At 41.0% G+C, this 22,627-nt stretch overlaps 1 protein-coding gene and 1 non-coding gene across 2 annotated transcripts in view; both read right to left on the bottom strand.

Annotated features, from left to right (window-relative positions):
* The window catches only part of VPS39 (VPS39 subunit of HOPS complex), a 62,294-nt gene that overhangs the window by 16,372 nt on the left and 23,295 nt on the right, over positions 1–22,627 (bottom strand). The window contains exons 6-11 of the mRNA XM_003928958.4: positions 22,030–22,128; positions 21,511–21,603; positions 20,048–20,231; positions 12,067–12,187; positions 11,835–11,955; positions 7,119–7,248 (exon numbers count right to left, since the gene is read on the bottom strand). Of these exons, the coding sequence (XP_003929007.1) occupies positions 7,119–7,248; positions 11,835–11,955; positions 12,067–12,187; positions 20,048–20,231; positions 21,511–21,603; positions 22,030–22,128 (748 nt within the window). The remainder of the gene's footprint in view (positions 1–7,118; positions 7,249–11,834; positions 11,956–12,066; positions 12,188–20,047; positions 20,232–21,510; positions 21,604–22,029; positions 22,129–22,627) is intronic.
* Positions 6,991–7,108, bottom strand: LOC120364177 (small nucleolar RNA SNORA76). Its single transcript, XR_005579519.1, has one exon. It is a non-coding gene; the product is annotated as a small nucleolar RNA SNORA76 (small nucleolar RNA).

The raw sequence follows: 22,627 nt of genomic DNA, 5'->3' as shown, positions 1-22,627 counted from the left end.
ACAAGCAATTATTGAGAGATTTTGTCACCACCAGACCTGCCTAAAAGAGCTCCTGAAAGAAACACTAAGCATGGAAATGAACAACTACCAGTCACTGCAAAAGCAAACCAGTTGGCAAAGACTAAAAATGCAATGAAGAAAACGAGTCAACTAATGGGAAAGAAAACCAACCAGTAACAAAATGCAGGATCAAATTCACATATAACAATATTAACATTGAATGTAAATGGCCTAAACACCCCAATCAAAAGACACAGAATGGCAAACTGAATAAAAAGTCAGAACCCATTGGTGTGCTGTATTCAGGAAACCCACCTCACATACAAAGACACACACGACTCAAAATAAAGGGACGGAAGATTTACCAAGCAAATGGAGAGAGAGAGAGAGAGGAAAAAAAAGGAGGGGTAGCAATTCTAGTTAGTCTCTGATAAAATGGACTTCAAACCAACAAAAATCAAAAGAGACAAAGGACACTATATAATGGTAAAAGGATCAATCCAACAGGAAGAGCTAACTATCCTAAATATATACACCCCAACACAGGAGCACCCAGATAAAGCAAGTTCTTAACGACCTAAAATGAGATTTAGACTCCCACACAATAAGAGTGGGAGGCTTCAACACTCCACTGTCAATATTAGACAGATCAAGATGAACGAGACAGAAAATTAACAAGGATATCCAGGACTTGAATGCAGAGATGGACCACCAAGTGGACCTAATAGACATATACAGAACGCTCCACCCCAAATCCACAGAATATACATTTTTCTCAGCACCACACTGCACTTACTCTAAAATTGACCACATAATTAGAAGCAAATCACTCCTCAGCAAATGCAAAAGAACAGAAATCCTAACAGTCTATCAGACCACAGAGCAATCAGACTAGAACTCAGGATCAAGAAACACACTCAAATCCGCACAACCACTTGGAAACTGAACAACTTGCTTCTGAGTGTCAACCAGATAAACAATGAAATGAAGGCAGAAATAAAGATGTTCTACGAAACCAACCAGAATGAAGACATAATTTACCAGAATCTCTGGGACACCTTTAAAACAGTGTCGATAGGGAAATTTATAGCAATAAATGCCCACCAGAGGAGAGAGGAAAGATTGAAGATCGACACTCTTCTTCAAAATTGAAAGAGCTAGAGGAGCAAGATCAAAAAAACCCTCAAAAGCTAGCAGAAGACAAGAAATAATTAAGATCAGAGCAGAACTGAAAGAGACAGAGACACAAAAAACCCTTCAAAAAATCAGTAAGTTCAGAAGCCGGTTTCTTAAAAAGATCAATAAAATAGACAAACTGCTAGCCAGATTAATAAAAAAGGGAGAAGAATCAAATAGATGCAATAAAAAACGATAAAGGGGATATCACCACCGATCCCAAAGAAATACAAACTACCATCAGAGATTGCTACAAACAGCTCTACTCACATAAACCAGCAAACCAGGAAGAAATGGATAAATTCCTAGACACTTGTACTCTACCAAGACTAAACCAAGAGGAAGTTGAAACCCTGATCAGACCAATAATGAGGGCTGAAGTAAAGGCGGCAATCAATAGCCTACCAACCAAAAAAAGTCCAGGTCCAGACGGGTTCACAGCCGAATTCTACCGGACGTACAAAGAGGAGCTGGTTCCATTCCTTCTGAAACTGTATCAAACAATACAGAAGGAGGAAATCCTCCCTAACTCATTTTATGAGACCAACGTCATCCTGATACCAAAACCAGGCACAGACTCAAATAAAAAAGAAAACTTCAGGCCACTATCCATGATGAACGATGCAAAAATCTTCAATAAAATACTGGCAAACAGATTGCAATAGGACATCAAGAAGCTTATCCATCAAAACCAAGTACGCTTCATCCCAGGGATGCAAGGCTGGTTCAACATACACAAATCCATAAATGTACTCCATCACATAAACAGAACTAAAGACAAAAACCACATGATTATCTCAAGAGATGCAGCAAAGGCCTTTGACAAAATTCAACAGCGCTTCATGCTAAAAACTCTCAATAAACTAGGTATTGACGGAACGTATCATAAAATGATAAAAGCTATGTATGACAAATCTACAGCCAATATCATAATGAATGGGCAAAAGCTAGAAGCATTCGCTTTGAAATCAGGTACTAGACAAGGATACCCTCTCTCACCACTCCTATTCAACATAGTATTGGAAGTTCTAGCCAAAGCGATCAGGCAAAAAAAAGAAATAAAGGGTATTCAAATAGGAAAGGAGGAAGTCAAACTGTCTCTATGTGCAGATGACATGATTGTATATCTAGAAGACCCCATTGTCTCAGCCCAAAATCTTCTCAAACTGATAAGCAACTTCAGCAAAGTCTCAGGACACAAAATCAATGTGCAGAAATCACAAGCATTCCTATACACCAATAACAGACAAACAGAGAGCCAAATCAAAAGGGAACTGCCATTCATAATTGCTACAAAGAGAATAAAATACCTCGGAATACAACTAACAAAGGATGTAAAGGACCTCTTCAAGAAGAACTACAAACCACTGCTCAATGAAATAAGAGAGGACACAAACAGATGGAGAAACATTCCATGCTTGTGGTTAGGAAGAATCAGTATCGTGAAAATGGTCATACTGCCCAAAGTAATCTATAGATTCAATGCTACCCCCATCAAGCTACCAATGACCTTCTTCACAGAACTGGAAAAAAAGTTTTAAACTTCATATGGAATCACAAAAGACACCACATAGCCAAGACAATCCTAAGCAAAAAGAACAAAGCAGGAGGCATCACACTGTCAGACTTCAAACTATACTACAAGGTTACAGTAATCAAAACACCATGATACTGGTACCAAAAAAGAGACATAGGCCAATGGAACAGAAGAGAGACCCCAGAAGAAACACCACACATCTACAACCATCTGATCTTTGACAAACCCAGCAAAAACAAGCAATGGGGAAATGACTCCATGTTTAATAAATGGTGTTGGGAAAACTGGCTAGCAATGTACAGAAAGCAGAAACTGGACACCTACCTGTCACCTTACACTAAAATTAACTCCAGATAGATCACATATTTAAACATAAAACCTAACACCATAAAAACACTAGAAGAAAATGTATGAAAAACCATCCAGGACACAGGCATAGGCAAGGACTTCATGACTCAAACACCAAAAGTAATGGCAATAAAAGCCAAGATGGACAAATGGGATCTAATTAAACTCCAGAGCTTCTGTACAGCAAAAGAAACCATGATCAGACAGAATCAGCAAGCAACAGAATGGGAAAAAAGTTTTGCAATCTACCCATCAGACAAAGGGCTAATATCCAGAATCTACAAAGAACTAAAACAGATATACAAGAAAAAAAACAACCCCATTCAAAAGTAGGCAAAGGATATGAACAGATACTTTTCAAAAAAAGACATATACAAGGCCGACAAACATGAAAAAATGTGCATCATCACTGGTCATTAGAGAAATGCAGATCAAAACCACACTGAGATATCATCTCACGCCAGTTAGAATGGCAATCATTAAAAAATCTGGAGACAACAGATGCTGGAGAGGATGTGGAGAAATAGGAACACTCTTACACAGTTGGTGGGAGTATAAATTAGTTCAACCAATGTGGAAGACAGTGTAGTGACTCCTCAAGGATCTAGAAATAGAAATTTCATTTGACCCAGCAATCCCATTACTGGGTATATACTCAAAGAACTATAAATCATTCTACTATAAAGACACATGCACATGTATGTTCATTGCAGCCCTGTGTACAATAGGAAAGACCTGGAACCAACCCAAATGCCCATCAACAATAGACTGGACAAAGAAAATGTGGTACATATATATCATGGAATACTATGCAGCCATAAAAAACGATGAGTTCGTGTCCTTTGTAGGGACTTGGATGAATCTGGAAGCCATCATTCTCGGCAAACTGACATAAGAACAGAAGGCCAAACACCGTATGTTCTCACTCATAGGTGGGTATTGAACAACGAGAACATGTGGACTCGAGGTGAGGAGCATCACATACTAGGGGCAGTTGGGGAAGGTAGGGGAGAGAGAGTCGGGGGTGGTGAGGGAGGGAAAGGTGGGGAGGGATAACATGGGGAGAAATGCCAGATATAGAATCCTAAAAGTAAAATAAATAAATTAAAAAAAAAAAAAGCCGGGTGTGGTGGTACGCACCTGTAATCCCAGCTACTTGGGAGGCTGAGGCAGGAGAATCTTGTGAACCCAAGAGGTGGAGGTTGCAGTGAGCCAAGATTGTACCACTGCACTCCAGCCTGGGTGACAGAGCAAGAGTCCGGAAGAAAAAAGAAGAAAAAAAAAAAAAAAAGAGGTGAAGTCTGAACTTCCTTGCCTTGAACCTGTCAGGACCCTTGTAAACCAACAGAATATAGCAGGAGTGAGACACAAAAAGCACTGAGGCTTCTGCCTAGGTCTCTTGGACACTTTCTAGAAAGAGCCAACTGTTATGCATGAAGACACTCAAGCAGCTCTGGAGACCCACTTGGACAAGAACTAAGGCCCCCAGCTCCAGCCAGTACCACCTTGTCAGCCATATGAGTGAGCCAGATTGGAAGTGGATCTTCTAGCCTGGTCCAGACTTCAAATGACAGTAGCCCAGTTGACATAAAACTGCAACTGCCTGAGAGACCTGAAGCAAGGACAGTACAGCTGACCCCTTCCCAAATTCCTGACCAACAAATACTAACAGAGACAGGTGATTACTGTGATTTTAAGCCATACAGTTTTGGGGAGATTTGTTAGATAGCATTAGATAGCAAATACACTAGTAGGGGGCAATTTTTATTAAGGATACAATAACAGGGGAAGTGGCAGAGGCAATGGCTAAGGAGGTGGCTATGCCAATGCAGGATGGCCCAGCCTGTCCTGGCTATAAACTGATCACTGTCTGGCTTCCTCTTTCCAGCTGGGAGGGCCTCCAGAGCTCCCTTCATTTCCATCTGTTCCCCAGCTTAACCTCCCATCAACTGCATGGGTTCTTCTAACTGTCATTACCCTAATATTCCATACACCCTGTTTAATTTATCCAGATTCTACTTAAAGAATCCAGAGTTGGTATCCATTGCTCACAACCAAGAATCTTAACTGATACAGGGAGTTACCACAGTTCATTACTGGCCAACGTTGAGGAATGGTGGAAAAAAGGCAAAGCAATGAAGAGGAGATACTAGTATGATAATAGGGTCAAACCAAGTACATATAGATTAGCAAAAATGGAATATACAGAAATGAAATTCAATACTAACAACATCAAATACAGGACACTTGTTAAGTGCCACACGCTGTTTGCAGCACTTCCTAGAATCCTTACAGCAACACTCTAAGGTAAGCAGTAATATGATCATTCTTTTTTTGCAGAGGAGAAAGCAGAAACACAGAGAGTAATTCTGCCAGACCTCAGGCAGACTCCAGGGTACCTGCTCCTTGCCACTACACTCCTGTCTAGAGGTTTCAGGACACTAAGAAAAGGAAGGGCTTCATGGCACTGCCCTGTGTTGGCTCTCAAAAATAATCAACAGTTTAATCCAAAGACTTTGGTCTAGAACAGTGTTCAATAAACACTAGCTGATCAAATACCCATTTGTTGAACTGAATGACTTTCTGTTTCCTTCCTCTAATGGTAAGGGCCTATCATACTGGAAAACTGGGAGTCCACATTTATTGAGAAGACCAAATTAACAGGATTGGGAGTACATACATGTAACCACTGTGGCCACCCCACAGGATCTTGCTAGGTATGAGGATCAATTTAGCTGAGCCCAAACTTTCTCCATTCTCAGAAGTCTGGGATCATTTCTCTCCATACTTTTCAGGTTCCCCTCTTCCATTAGTTCTTTTTTTTTTCTGTTTGAAAGGTCTCTTCATTCAAAGCGCGCATTTTTACAGCAGAGTCCAGTTAAACTTCCTAACTGAGTGGGTAGGGCCGTGGTGCTCCCGGGCTGAAGTTTACCCCCATCGTCATCTAGTAACCTTAATTCAGGACACCTTCATTCATCTAATGCCCAAGTAGTTAACGCACACGTGCATCCTTGCCCACCGTTGCTGCCTTGTAGTCAGGAACTGATGCACATTTCACTGGAGATTTTGTGGAAGCTCTTTTACCAACCATAGAATCTGGACTGTGTACGAGGTGTCTATGTTGTGCCCAGCTACAAATAAAATGAATTAGATTTCACAACTGCCCTATAATTTTTTTTTTTTTTTTTTTTGAGACGGGGTTTCGCTCTTGTTACCCAGGCTGGAGTGCAATGGCGCTATCTCGGCTCACCGCAACCTCCGCCTCCTGGGTTCAGGCAATTCTCCTGTCTCAGCCTCCTGAGTAGCTGGGATTACAGGCATGCACCACCATGCCCAGCTAACTTTTTGTATTTTTAGTAGAGACGGGGTTTCACCTTGTTGACCAGGATGGTCTCGATCTCTCGACCTCATGATCCACCCGCCTCGGCCTCCCAAAGTGCTGGGATTACAGGCTTGAGCCACCTCGCCCGGCCCTGCCCTATAATTTTGAGCTGTTTAGGCATGACAGATTGACCTGCCCATAGCTTTAGTCCCATGCTTGTCACATAGTACTCCTGTATGGTGATTATTTGTAAACAGGTCTATTACCCTTTAGCCAGGAGTTAACTCATGCAGTTCCACACCGAATCTGTTTCAAGTACACAGTGGCCCTGCAGACGCCATTCCACGCAACCTTCAACTAACTCTGCATGTCGGATGGCAGACACGACAGCTTGGGACTTACGACATTGGCACAGCACGCACCATGCACTCGGAGGGCTGGGCTGGGGAACGTATGGGAGCACAGAAGGGCACTCACTACGCAGCAGAGTCTGCGTATCTCCGTCAGCCACCACTCCCCTAACACGCCATTCCAGCCTTGGTATTACGGGATGAGGCCTGTCGTGGCAAACGCCTGGAAAACTTCCCAGCCTGGCAGCCAGGTTATTTATTGTAGCTTGTGGTCAAAAGGGCTGCCGGCGGGGGTGCCAGGTGGCCCCAGTTATGCGCAAGCACGTGCTCTGGTGCTGCAGATTGACCCATTAGTTCTTTATACTAAGGCCTCACCACTTGTTACCTGTGCCAAGTTTAGCAAAGACCTGCATGGACTCATCAAAACGCTTCTGGCAGAAGAGGTTGAAGGCATACAAGTTCTTGATGTGATGAATTTGCTGCTGCTTTTCACTGTCGGAATCATCTTTCATTTCCTATTAACACAGTAGAATAGGTAAGAGGTCCCACATTCAACAATATTTGTTCAGTATGTTCTTGATATTAGAGAAGTAGCTAGGAGCTACAGACACCAAAGTGTACAGGACAGCCACATGGTATTCACCTTGCAGACTGCCTTTACAGCCTACCTGTAAGACTGCTAAGTAACTAAGCAATTAAAACACAACAGGGTTTCTATGAGATGCCTAACCGGTAATCCTGAAAATTGTCATGGTCATTAAAAACAAGAAAAGATAAAATGTCACAGACAAGAGGCCACTAAGAACACATGACAATGAAATGCAACCTGATTTCTGGATTTGATTCTGGAACAGAAAAAAGGACAATAATAGAAAAACTGTCCAAATCTAAATAAAGTCTAGAATTTAAAAACAAAAATCATGTGGGAGGGGTTCCCAATCCAGTCTGAGTCGGGGAGTCCAGGATGGATTCCAAGAGGGACCTAAACTGAGACATAAAGGATGAGCTGGATCGGGCACAGTGGCTCACGCCTGTAATCCCAGCACTTTGGGAGACCGATGCGAGCAGATCACATGAGTTCAGGAGATCGAGACCAGCTTGGCCAACATTGTGAAACCCCGTCTCTACTAAAAATACAAAAATTAGCGAGGCGTGCTGGCACAAGCCTGTATGTAATCCCAGCTACTTTAGAGGCCAAGGAAGGAGAATCTCTGGAACCTGGGAGGCGGAGGTTGCAGTGAGCCGAGATCACGCCACTCAATTCCAGCACGGGTGATAAAGACCGAAACTCCGTTTCAAAAAACAAAAAAGGATGAGTTGGAGTTAGCTAAGCGCGGCTGGGCGGGTGACAGGGAGGGGAAGAGGAGCATGTAGTCCCCAGCAAGGGAGACAGCACATGTGCAAAGCCCTAAGACGGCAGAGAGAGCACAGTGTACTCGAGGAATGAAAGACATCTGGCACAGCTGGCACAGTTGGGAAAGGTCTATTCTCAGTAAAAGCTAAATAAATGGAGCTGCTATCAGCTTTGTTTCTTCCTCATAACCTATTTTCCCCTTATACCTCTTTACCCAATCTTTACAAAATCTAGATTTTCTTTCAAAATGTCTCTCGATTTCCTTCCTCCTTTTCTTTTCCTATTGCCGCCACCCTAGTCCAAGCCATCAACATGTGTGGCTGTCCCTGGTCTCAGCTCTCCTGCTTGGTGCTTCAAAGGCTTCCAAAACCAGCCTCCTCATCTAGCTGAGTCCCAAACACTTAGGCCACACCTTCTCCAATTAGGACAGGCTCCAAATGTGATAGACATCGGCCACATTTTTCACTTCCTTCACTTCCTCTCCATCTGTAATGCTCCATTTCCTGCTCTTGATCCTAATCTACCATATTCTTAAAGGGTCAACTCAAGTGTCCAACCTTAGGCTGCCTTTTCCAGCCCACAGTGAACTATCCCTCTCTGACACTTGACTCCAGGACTTAGCAATGCTGAAGTTTAGTATGTAATTTCCCTCTGAAAGTTCCATGTATGTTTGCTTTTCTATTTAAATAAAAGGTTACGGCCGGGTGTGGTGGTTCACACCTGTAATCCCAGCACTTTGGGAGGCTGAGGCAGGCGGATGACCTGAGGTGAGGAGTTCAAGACCAGCCTGGCCAACATAGTTAACCCAGTCTCTACTAAAAATAAAAAATTAGCTGAGTGTGATGGCATGCACCTGCAGTCCCAGCTACTCAGGAGGCTGAGGCAGGAAGATCACTCGAACCCGGGAGGCGGAGGTTGCAGTGAGCCAAGATCATGCCACTGCACTCCAGCCTGGGTGACAGAGTGAGACTCTGTCTCAAAAAAAAAAAAAAAAAGAGATAGCTTCCTCCCGGACTAAGATGATGTCAATCAACCTTTTTTGGTCATAAAAAGGGCAGAGCACAAAATAAGTATGAGCCTAGAAAAGAGAAGAAAAAATGGGAACCCACTTCCATTTTCTTTACCTGAGATTAAACAACCTGCACTAGGAAGATCATTGAAAAGAGAGACCTTCCTGCTAAGAGAAATAGACTAAGGAGTTTCATACCACATAACCTTTTTATAAAGTTCAAAAACTAAATATATTACTTCTTTTTTTTTTTTTTTTTTTGAGACAGAGTCTCACTCTGTCGCCAGGCGCTAGGCTGGAGTGCAGTGGCATAATCTCGGCTCACTGCAATCTCTGCCTCCCGAGTTCAAGCAATTCTCCTGCCTCAGCCTCCCGAGTAGCTGGGACTACAGGCGCATGCCACCACGCCCAGCCAATTTTTGTATTTTTAGTAGAGACGGGGTTTCACCATGTTGGCCAGAATGGTCTCGATATCTTGACCTCGTAATCCGCCCGCCTCAGCCTCCCAAAGTGCTGGGATTACAGGCTTGAGCCACCGCGCCCGGCCTGCATTACTTCTATATATTAAATACATGTAAAAAATTAAACATATATGTTTAATCATTAAATATCTGTATTTTTCTTTTTCCCCCTTGATCCTAGGACTTTATTACATATTTCAAATATATATTAAACAAATATTTATATATTAAATATATATTTTAAATATACATGTAAGAGTAAGGCCATGATAAATACAAAATTTAGGATAATGATTACATCTGGAGGAGAGGCAGAGAGATGAGATTGGAAGGATTATAACAAGTTATAAAAGATATGGCTGTTGGGTAGGATGGTAAGTACATGGGTATTCATTGTATTATTTTTTAAAATGAAAATAAAATAATAACAGGACAATGCATGACTACAAAAAAAAAAAAAAACACAATACGATGCTGAAATTCAGTGCTCCAAGAAAGCAATCATCTTTATGAAATATTAACTATGTCTATTAAAACTGGATTTTTAAGTCCAGAACATATACATCCAAAGTAAATGTTCTTCATGAGTAGCCACCATAGGTAACTAGAAGTATCTGCATTCTAAAAAACTGCTTTCCTTTCAGAAATAGTTTACAAGACACTCTAGAAATTCAGTTTCATTACTATTATCTTCATAAAAATCTCTACTTTAAAGCATCACTATCTGAGGCTGGGCATAGTGGCTCCCATCTATAATCCCAGCACTTTGGGAGGCTGAGACAGGAGGATCACTTGAGCTTAGGAGTTCAAGACTAGCCTGGGAAATGAAGTGAGACTCAATTTCTACAAAAAATAAAAAAATCAGCTGGGTGTGGTGGTATATGCTTGTGGTCCCAACAACACAGGAGGCTGAGATGCTGATCACTTGAGACCAGGAGGTTGAGGCTGCAGTGAGCCAAGACTGCATCACTGCACTCCAGTCTGGGTGACAGAGACCCTGTCTCAAAAAAAATACAAAAAACGAAAAAAAAAAAAACCCTCAAAAAACACAAAAAGTCATAAAGTAGGAATATCTGGCTTAACAACTAGGTTAGGCTCAGAATGACTTTTGGTTGTTTCCTAAAAGCAAATCCATCCCCTACAGGTGACAATAATCATCACTGAGGATGTTTAAAAGAACAAGACACAGACTCTGACGTCAATCTTCAAAATGAGAGCATCTTTGGAACATAGGGTGGTCACTGTTTTTGCTGTGAACAAGATCCCTTGCATACATTAGAGCAGGTGTCCCCAAACTTTTTATACAGGGGGCCAGTTCACTGGCCCTCAGACCGTTGGAGGGCCACCACATACTGTGCTCCTCTCACTGACCACCAATGAAAGAGGTGCCCCTTCCTGAAGTGCAGCGGGGGGCTGGATAAACGGCCTCAGGGGGCCGCATGCGGGCCGTTGTCTGGGGACGCCTGCATTAGAGTAAGCATCATAGATATAAGACTGCGGCCTGGCTGAATACAATAACTGGAATTAGTTTCAGAATATCAAAAGAAAGCCTACTTATCCAAACATAGGAGTCTACTCTTGAAAGGAATTTTGAGGGATTCTCTAGTTGTTGCATTAAACTTGACTGTAACAGCACATTTATGATGGTTACTTTACTTTAATGTCTGCATTACGTTTAATTTTTCAAGACCATACAATATATATTAAATTACTTTATTCTCCTATTCTTTTTTTTTTTTTTTTTTAAAAGGAGTCTTGCTATGTCATCCAGGCTGGAGTACAGTGGCATGATCTTGGCTCAATGCAACCTCCACCTCCCAGGTTCAAGCAATTCTCCTGTCTCAGCTTCCCAAGTAGCTAGGATTACAAGTGCCTGCCACTACACCCAGCTAATTTTTGTAGTTTTAATAGAGACAGCGTTTTGCCATGTTGGCCAAGCTGGTTTTGAACTCCTGACCTCAGGTGATCCGCCTGCGTTGGCCTCCCAAAGTGCTGGGATTACAGGCATAAGGCACTACTCCTGGCCTCTCACATTAATTCTATGCGGTACTATTACTATAATTGATATTCATTCTACATTTGACAGATAAAGTGAAAAAGTAAAATCATGTAGAGTTACATAGCTATTTCACGGTGGAATCAGACCCAGTATCCAAGGCCCCTAGCTTTCAGCTATGTCCTTATTCTACTAATCCAAAATAAATATGAACACTGAAACCCAAATCACCTACTTTCAATAACGATAAGGAAGGCAGACTAGTCAGGAACAAGACTTACTGCGAGCTGCAGAGCCAATTCAAATTGCTTGTCCTGGAGAAGCTGTTGGATTTGGGTTGCCATAGGGACAGGGATGAGTCTCCAAACAAAATGATTGCTGGCCACATAGATAATGTTTGATCTGGAGGTAAGAGTAAAATTATTAGCAAAAGATCATAGGCTTTGTGATGACACAGGTGACTTTACAACTTTGGGAAAATATGCAGCCACGGTAAAGAAAGAAATTCTTTACCCTCCTGAGGTAATGAAACGAGGCCTTTGCAATTCAATGCTTTGGACCAGAAGCCTTGGTTCAAATGTTCGGATCTCCACATATCGAGGCAACACTGCGATGATGTAGGGAGGCTGGTGCTCTGTGAAGGAGAACATATAAAACAGTTGTTCTGGTCTAAGGCTTTGGGTTTATGGAGTGTTTCAGCTGCTTATTCTAAGATGTATTTAAATGGATCAACAAAAAGTCCACTAGTCAAATATCAAGCTGGGATCTTACACTGTGATTCAGAAAGGAAAAAAATTGGTCTGTAATCCCAGCAACCTGGGAGGTTGAGGTGGGAAGATCGCGTAAACCTGGAGTTTGAGACCAGCCTAGGCAACTTAGTGAGACATTGCCTCAACAAAAACATTTTTAAAAAATTAGGTGTGGTGGCACACACCTGTAGTCCCAGCTGCTCAGAGGCTGAGGCGGGAAGATCCTTTGAGCCCAGGAGTTTGAGGCTGCAATGAGCCACAAATGCACCACTGCACTCCAGCATGGGTGACAGAGTGAGATCCTGATTCTAAAAAAAGAAAAAAAAATGTTTTGCTTGAGTTATGATAAGAGAATCTCTTGCACAAAAGAGATGCATCAGCTTTGCTGACAGTCGCCTGATCCCACTCCTGCCTTATTGCCCAAATAACTGGATAAAAGTTTTACTTGCTCTTTTTTCATCAGTCACAAAGCCACGCCAGACAAAAGCCAGTTGCAGCTGCCCCTACAGTGTATCAGTGGGAGAAACAGGTAACAGAGCCTCTTCTTTCATTCTCTTAGAAAGGGGGGGAAAAAGGTAAATTTCACTTTCTCTAAAATTACTCTAAGGGAAGAGTTCCACATTTCTAGCCAATGTTGGTTCTGCTAGAAATTTTCATGGAGAATAGGTGTGATGCTCCACCTGATGGCTGCAATGGTTTGATTGTTTTTATTCCCTTTCAAACTCATATGTTGGATACTTAATGATCCCCAGTGCAAAAGTGTTGGAAGGTGGGGCCTAATGGGAGGTGTTTAGGTCATGAGGCTCCACCCTCATCTATGGATTAATGCACTATAAAAAGGGCTTATGGGAGTAGGTTCTCTCTCTTCCACCAGGTGAGAACAAAGAGCTTATCTTTCTCTTACCCTTCTCCTTCCACCATGTGAAGGAGCATCAAGAAGGCCCTTACAAGACACCAGATGCTGGCACCCTGATCTGGGACTTCCAAGCCTCCAAACTGTGGGGAAACAAATTCTGTTTTTTATAAATTACCTAGTCTGTGGTATTCTATTGTAGCTGCACAAATGAACTAAGACAACGGCTTAATGGTAGAAGGTAGCTGGATGGACTTCTCAGTATAGGCATTTTCTATTCGATACTTGCTGTCAAGTCTTAAAATTGTTTTCCTCTATTATATACATCTAAAAAAAACCTTTCATTCATCTATCCATGACCCAAAATTTACCCTTGCTGACCCAGCACAAATTATGCGTTATACTCCTTTTCTTTATTCTTTCTCTCTCTTTTGGAAATAACTTTTAATATATCCACTATATTTTTCTGTACTTATTGACAGGCATGTGACAATCCAAAGCTTAAAATGCTGGATGAAGCACAACAATTCCACACAGTGCTAAAGAAGTCAGTATGTAAAAAGCAGAGCTGACAAAACCATAAAATCATTGCAAATCAAGTCTTCCGACATTTGAGAAGTTGTATGGTGAAGGAGATTTAACATAAACGGAAGGAATTTAGAAAATAAGCGACACAAAACACATCTTTAAAAACACAAAATCTCAGAACAAGATTGAATAAGGATCTGCTGTACCTTACAATGAACTGTAAAATAGTTTGTATACTACATTAAACATAATTTCACTAACTCAGAGACAATAGAAATATTTTCTATGACTATATTCCATACTATATCAAGAATTAGTAAAAAACCACAGTGAGATATCACTTTATACACCTTTAGGATGTCTACTATTTAAAAAAAGAAAGAAAGAAAAGAAAAGAACATGTGTTGAAGAGAATATGGAAAAACTGGAACCCTTGTGCACTGTTGGTGGGACTATAAAATGGTGCAGCTGCTATGGAACCAGTATGGTGGTTCCTCAGAAAATTAAAAATGGAATCACCACATGGTCCAGGAATCCCATTTCTGGGTATACATTCAAAACAACTGAAAATCAGGACTTCAAGGAGATATTTGCACACTCATGTTCATAAGCAGCATTACACACAGTGGCCCAAAGGTGAAAGCAACCCAAGCACCCAAGGACAGATGAATGGATAAACCAAATGTGGTGTATTAATACAGTGGAATATTATTCAGCCTTAAAAAGGAAGGCATGAACCTTGAGGACATTATGCTAAAGTAAATAAGGCAGTCACAGAAAGACAAATACTGTATGATTCCCCTTATATGAGGTATGCAGAAGTCATATTCACAGAAGCAGAAAGTAGAATGGCGGCTTCAGGGGCCGGAGGGAGAACTGAGGAGTTATAAATCGGTATAGAGTTTCCATTTTGCAACATAAAAAGTTTCTGAAGGTCTATTGTACAACAATGTTAACATACTTAATACTACTTTGTACTTAAAAATGGTTCAGGTGGTAAATTGTATGTTATGTATTTTTTACAACATTTAAAAATAAAAATTTTTTTAAAAGTAAAAACGCTAGTAAAAATCAAACCACTAGATGCATAATTACTACACAGAAATTTAACTTCAAAGAAAATATTCAAGAAAAGAAAATTACAGGCTAATATCCATGATGAACATAGATGCAAAAATCTTCAATAAAATACTGGCAAACCGACTGCAACAGCACATCAAAAAGCTCATCCACCATGATCAAGTAGGATTCATCCCGGGGATGCAAGGCTGGTTCAACATACACAAGTCCATAAACGTAATTCACCACATAAACAGAACCAAAGACAAAAACTACATGATTATCTCAATCGATGCAGAGAAGGCCTTTGACAAAATTTAACAGCCCTTTATGCTAAAAACTCTCAATAAACTAGGTATTGATGGAACGTATCTCAAAACAATAAAAGCTATTTACGACAAACCAACAGCCAATATCATACTGAATGGGCAAAAACTGGAAGCATTTCCTTTGAAATCTGGCACTAGACAAGGGTGCCCTCTCTCACCACTCCTATTCAATATAGTACTGGAAGTTCTAGCCAGAGCAATCAGGCAAGAAAAAGAAATAAAGGGTATTCAAATAGGAAAGGAGGAAATCAAATTGTCTCTATTTGCAGATGACATGATTGTATATCTAGAAGACCCCATCGACTCAGCCCAAAATCTCCTGAAACTGATAAACAACTTCAGCAAAGTCTCAGGATACAAAATCAACGTGCAAAAATCACAAGCATTCCTATACACCAGTAACAGACTTAGAGCCAAATCAAGAACGAACTGCCATTCACAATTGCTACAAAGAGAATAAAATACCTAGGAATACAACTAACAAGGAACGTAAAGGACCTCTTCAAGGAGAACTACAAGCCACTGCTCAACAAAGTAAGAGAGGACACAAACAGATGGAGAAACATTCCATGTTCATGGTTAGGAAGAATCAACATCGTGAAAATGGCCATACTGCCCAAAGTAATTTACAAATTCAACACTATTCCCATCGAGCTACCAATGACCTTCTTCACAGAACTGGAAAAAAAACACCTTAAACGTCATATGGAACCAAAAGAGAGCCCGCATAGCCGAGTCAATTCTAGGCAAAAAGAACAAAGCAGGAGGCATCACACTACCAGACTTCAAACTATACTACAAAGCTACAGTAATCAAAACAGCATGGTACTGGTACCAAAACAGAGATATAGACCAATGGAACAGAACAGAGGCCTCAGAGGAAACACAGCATACCCACGACCATCTGATCTTTGACAAACCTGACAAAAACAAGCAATGGGGAAAGGATTCCCTGTTTAACAAATGGTGTTGGGAAAACTGGCTAGCCATGTGCAGAAAGCAGAAACAGGTCCCCTTCCTGACACCTTACACCAAAATTAACTCCAGATGGATTAAACACTTAAACATCAGACCTAACACCATAAAAACCCTAGAAGAAAATCTAGGCAAAACCATTCAGGACATAGGCATAGGCAAGGACTTCATGACCAAAACACCAAAAGCAATGGCAACAAAAGCCAAAATAGACAAATGGGACCTAATCAAACTCCACAGCTTCTGCACGGCAAAAGAAACAGTCAGTAGAGTGAATCGGCAACCAACAGAATGGGAAAAAATTTTTGCAGTCTACCCATCTGACAAGGGGCTGATATCCAGAATTTACAAAGAACTAAAACAGATCTACAAGAAAAAAACAAACAAGCCCATTCAAAAATGGGCGAAGGATATGAACAGATACTTTACAAAAGTAGACATACAGGAGGCCAACAAACATTTGAAAAAATGCTCATCATCACTGGTCATCAGAGAAATGCAAATCAAAACCACATTGAGATACCATCTCACACCAGTTAGAATGGAGATCATTAAAAAATCTGGAAACAACAGATGCTGGAGAAGATGTGGAGAAATAGGAACACTTTTACACTGTTGGTGGGAGTGTAAATTAATTCAACCATTGTGGAAGACAGTGTGGCGATTCCTCAAGGACGTAAAAATAGAAATCCCATTTGACCCAGCAATCCCATTACTGGGTATATATCCAAAGGATTATAAATCATTCTACTATAAGGACACATGCACACGACTGTTCATTGCAGCACTTTTTACAATAGCAAAGACCTGGAACCAACCCAAATGCCCAACGATGATAGACTGGATAGGGAAAATGTGGTACATATACACCATGGAATATTATGCAGCCATCAAAAACGATGAGTTCACGTCCTTTGTAGGGACATGAATGAACCTGGAAACCATCATTCTCAGCAAACTGACACAAGAGCAGAAAATCAAACACCACATGTTCTCACTCATAGGTGGGTGTTGAACAGTGAGAACACATGGACACACAGGGAGGGGAGCACTACACACTGGGGTCCGTTGGGGAGAAATGGGGGAGGGATGGGGGGTGGGGAGGTGGGAAGAGATAGCATGGGGAGAAATGACAGATACAGGCAAGGGGACGGAAGGCAGAAAACCACACTGCCATGTGTGTACCTATGCAACAATCTTGCATGTTCTTCACATGTACCTCAAAACCCAAAATGCAATAAAAATAAATAAGTAAATAAATAAAAAATAAAAAAAGAAAATATTCATAAAAATAATTTACTAATGTGGCTAATCTGCTATGAATTTATATTCCTAATTATCCTTTTTTTTTTTTTTTTTTTTTGAGACAGGGTATCTCTATATAGGCCAGGCTGGAATGCAGTGAGTGGTATGATAGTGGCTTACTGCTGCCTCCATCTCTCCTAGACTCACGTAATCGTCCCACATCACTCACCCAGGTACCTGGGACTATATGCATGCAACACAATGCCCAGTTAATTTCTTAAATTTATTTTTTGTAGAGATGGGGTCTCACTATGTTGCCCAGGCTGGTCTCAAACTCCTCAGCTTAAGCAATCCTCCTGCCTCAGCCTCCCAATGTGCTGGGATTATAGGTATGAGCCACTATGCTGGTTTAATTATCCATTTTCTGATAAAAAGTTTTTCCTATTATAGTTGCAATTTATACTATCAATGAATAGGACGATAAAATTTCAAAGCTAAGAGGGAACTCAGAAATGAGTAACCTAAGAACTAAATCACATTTATATCATTTTGAATGCTACTGCTATTACGCTGATATTTTTCATCTTAAAAAAAAAAAATTAAAAGCATATTGTTTTATATTGAATTTTTTCTTTTCTTTTTATGCTTGCCTCATTTTGAAAAGTTAGTACAATGTTCTTTCGGGCAAACTTGTATAAAATATGTAAAATTTCTTTCTCCTTTTAAAATCCGGCCAACTCAAATATGTTCTCATTTAACTAAAAAGGTAATCTATAACAGTAACCCCTTTGGTTGTCATATCTTATGTTGACAATAGAGATGGTCTGGATCTCGTTGTGTCTCTAAAACTGGGAGACCGGTTGGTGTACAGCAGGCATATAAATAATGGCTGACAAAGATAATGATGCAATTGTTCAGCAAGCATTTCCTAAGATGCTCTGATGTTTCAGGCACTCTACTATGTAGTAAGGACTCAAAGTGGGTCAAGACATGTATCCAGGCCTCACAAAACTCCTACAGGAACAGAGGAGACAGACCAGTCACGTGTGAAAGGGTTATGGAAGCACAGAGGAGAAGTCACTAATCCTGCCAGCAGGTCAGAGAAGACCTCATAGGGCAAGTGCCTGAAAATGGACTTCAGCAGTAAGGCAGAAATATGGTTTTGAAAAGCACTGATAAAGGTCCCAGCCACTACCAAAGGTGGGAAAACGGGAACTCTCACATTGGGAAATCAGAAACACACTTGACTATTACATGCCTCTTAAATTCATCCACCAAGATTCCTCTTCTGAAGGGAAAACAAGGTCCCCTAGAATATCAGGAAGCCTCGTGTAAAGCCCTGTAAGTCCCTCAAACTTGTTACTATCCATAATCCTGGGCCTTCTAAAATACTGACCTTTTGATTTCTCTTCCTTCTGGTCTACTAATCTCTAACCACCACCAGAATAATCACCCTAGAACATGATGCTTTTATCAAGACATTCTACCATTCAGAAATCTACTGGCCTCCCAGATCAGAACACGGACATCTAACAAGCAGCCCTATTTCATTGCTCTAATTCAGACCACGTGTGTTATGTCAGGCTCTGTAACACCCTCTCCCAAATCACCATGTATTTCTTTGGACTTCTACTCATTTATCAAACTGCTTTCTGCCTAGACTGAATGGGAATTTTTCTTCAAGCCAGATTCCAAACTCCCTGCCCGATCTAGTCCAATTTTATCTATGTAACGAAACCTCTTCTGATTAATTAAACAACAAACTTCCCTTTCTCTGAACTACTGAATTTTAATTCATCCAATTTCACACCATGAGCAGTGCCTTGTTCTGTCTCTTTATGCAAGACTGTAACCCTTGTCTCCAGAGATAGGGGTCTTTAAAGACAGAAAGCATGTCAGTATGTCCCACTTCACAGCAGCAACTATTTTAGTAATGCTCACTCTTCTGACCGAAAATAAAATGCTGCAAGGGTGGTTATATTCTTCCAGGCAACTCCACTGTGGAAAGCTGGGAACCTCAGGCAAGCATAGGAACACAAGCACCTAATGTGTAGAATAGAGACTGACACCCAAATGTTGTCTGTGCCTCTAAGCTACAAAAAATATAGCAACAGTTAAAAAACCCTTCAACATGGAATTACTACTACATCAAAAACTCTTCAATATGGAGTCACTCATACTACAGGAATATACAAGGAATTTCCGCTAATCTCCAAATGTAATCTATTTGACAGAGGACACAATTAAAACTCTTAAAAAGGAAGAAGAAAAAAACTAAGAAATGAAAAATAGCAGGAGATAATCATTTCCTAAAATAAACATTTATGTTTATGTTTTCCCCCTCTGAAGTAAAATTCAGCTTCTTGCAATAACTAGACTCTTTTTTCAAGTGATTCTCCTGCCTCAGCCTCCCAAGTAGCTAGAATTACAGGCATGCACCACCATCACTGGCTAATTTTGTATTTTTAGTAGAAACAGAGTTTCTCCATGTTGGTTAGGCTGGTCTCGAACTCCCAACCTCGGTAATCTGCCCACCTCAGCCTCCTAAAGTGCAGGGATTACAGACGTGAGCCAAGTGCCCGGCTGACTATCCCATTTTTAATGACCCTAAAATGTCATCTACTAATAAGAAGGGGAGCTGAAAGTGAATGGCACAATGTAAACGAGTCTGCTAAAGCTATGAATAGGACTCCGTTCTGCAGGAATGGCAGACAACCCCAGCCCAAAGTGGGAATAGCAGCTACTGTTGGTCTCACCCATGGCCACTGGTATGTCCGTCCAGTTCAGGGCACATTTCTGTGTGCAGATCCCTTCCTCATTGAGTACCACGGTGAGATCATCCTGGCCCACAGCCACTTTTCCATCAGCCAGAGGTGCAACTAAGGGCTCCAGCTGTTTTCCTGTTGGAAAGAGCTCTTTGATGGACCCCTTTCCATCCACCTATAGGAAGACACAGAGTGAGTCACCTAGCATTTCCCAGCTAGAGGCACAAACACAGGCTGGAAAAATCCAGATAGAACCAAGATCCTGCCACTGCACTCCAGCCTTGGTGACAGAGGGAGACCGTCTCCAAAAAACAAAACAAAACAAAACAAGATAACAATAATGAAGAGCTCACCCAGTCAAAGCTAGAGAGAAAGGCTTCTAGAATTGCCATGTCTAAATTATGAGAGAGGTGTGAAGCTAAGAGATTTAGATTATTTAATGAAATGATTGGTGTATCAATCTTTTCTACATATAGTATGCATATTGGAGAAAAAACAATGCCATGGATATTAACAACTTATGTTAAGAGAAAACACAGGTTATAAAGCAATTTATAACATTTTATTTTTACAAATAGGATGGAAGCTCATGTACCAAAAAGTTGGTAGTGACTATTTCTGAGTGTGGGAGCTATGGTTGATTTGTACTTCCTTTATCTCCTTATCTATCTATATTTTCTGTAATAAACACATGTGGCTTTTGAAATTTAAAAAAATACTGAAAATCACTTTTAGAACAAATATATGAAAAGATTTGAGGGCAGGGGAGGAAACTCAAAGTCTTAAAAATACTTAAGCTTACACTAAAATTAGTTTATAATCGCTGAGCACTGAAGGCTTAAGGATAGCAGTCCATGATGATCCATTGGACAGAGGCAAGCAGCCTTCATAATGTGTCCCAAGAGTTAAATACACACTGTGGATCATCATTATGTAGAGAAACTGAGCATTGACTCTTGGACTGACAAGTGACAAAGACATCTTATTTGTGAAAAATTCTGGGCATGGGCAGGGTGCAGTGGCTCATGCCTGTAATCCCAGCACTTTGGGAGGCTGACGTGGGTGGATCACAAGGTCAAGAGATCGAGACCATCCTGGACAACAACCCGTCTCTACTAAAAATACAAAAATTAGCTGGGTCTGATGGTGTGCGCCTGTAGTCCCAGCTACTCGGGAGGCTGAGGCAGAATTGCTTGAAGCCGGGAGGCGGAGGTTGCAGTGAGCCGAGATCGGGCCACTGCACTCCAGCCTGGCGCCTGGTTAAAGAGCAAGATTCTGCCTCAAAAAAAAAAAAAAAAAAAATGCTGAGCATGAAAGATAACTACACATATAAATAACAAATCCTGTTATGCCAAAAGCTCTACTTAAAGTGGCCTCTTGACCTGGAGTTTAGAAGTACAAAATCATCTTCCCCAAGATAAACTAATGATATTTGTAAAATAATAAGGTTTTACCCTTATTAGGTAGTAGTCTCTCTTGAAACCCACACAAATAGAATTTTCACACCACGCCATGGACTTGGGCACATCTGGTACACTAAAGTCCCCCTGAAAAAAAACAGAAAGAGTCTGAATGAAATACATATATTTTTTTTAAATCATGACTTTCCTGTTATTCTTCAACCTCCATTCTGTAAAACAACCCTCACCTTCATCTGGCACAATTCTCCAGGCACAAGGCTAAGAAAACTACCCTTAATGAAAATACAAGTCCTTGAATTGGACAAAGTACATTTGGAAAAGGTGAAAACTCACTTTGAAACAAACATATCTATAGAAACACTGTAGAATCACATTACAGTGATTCGACATCAATAACCTCTCATGCACTTCATACCAGAGTATTCATCTGTTCAAAATGACAAGACTGGAGCCCGGAACTTCATTAAAACAGAACAAGAAGTCTTCCAAGCTGGCGGCCAACTACTGCAGCAGCTCCTACCCAACCCATGGACCAAGGAACAGTGGACTTACCTGCAATTCATGAAATTCCCTGTCCTTCCAGAAATAGAGCTGCAGCTTCTTTTTCACTGCCACACACAGCCGCAAAACCTCCTCACCAGTCTCTGTATGCTGGGAGAAGACACGCAGAGCAAACGAAAATACGATGACTCTCCCTAACTGAGTGATAACTAAATTAGACATTGTCTACCTTGAAATGGCTACTAATCTGAAAATTCCCTGTAACACAGTCATGCTGCCAGGAAAGCTGAGCAGAAGAACACCATTCTCTAAGTTGCGCTAAGAAACAAGTGACTGGGCAGCACTTCCTCCCCAAGCGCTGCCAGCCAAAGAGCACAGCACCAGCAAATCACATGGACATTCACAATTCAGAGGAGAAAATCCTGGGGCAGTCCTTCCCCTGTATAACTCCTCCCTCCTTTTGACTCTTAAATGTTTCTTGCTCATGGCTGTCAACACATGCTGGGTCTAGGGTAACCATGTGCCAGTGACATCAACCCTACCTTTAAGCCTTTAAAGAGCAAGGAAAAGAATATTCCTAAGTATAAAATGATGCAGTGTTAATGTAGAACATAATGCTAAAAGATGATGAGTTGAGTAGGGGGTGAGG

This window comes from Saimiri boliviensis, chromosome 2 (assembly GCF_048565385.1).
Source record: "Saimiri boliviensis isolate mSaiBol1 chromosome 2, mSaiBol1.pri, whole genome shotgun sequence".
NCBI classification, from domain to species: Eukaryota; Metazoa; Chordata; class Mammalia; order Primates; family Cebidae; genus Saimiri; species Saimiri boliviensis.
This window is presented reverse-complemented; position numbering and strand designations above follow the sequence as displayed.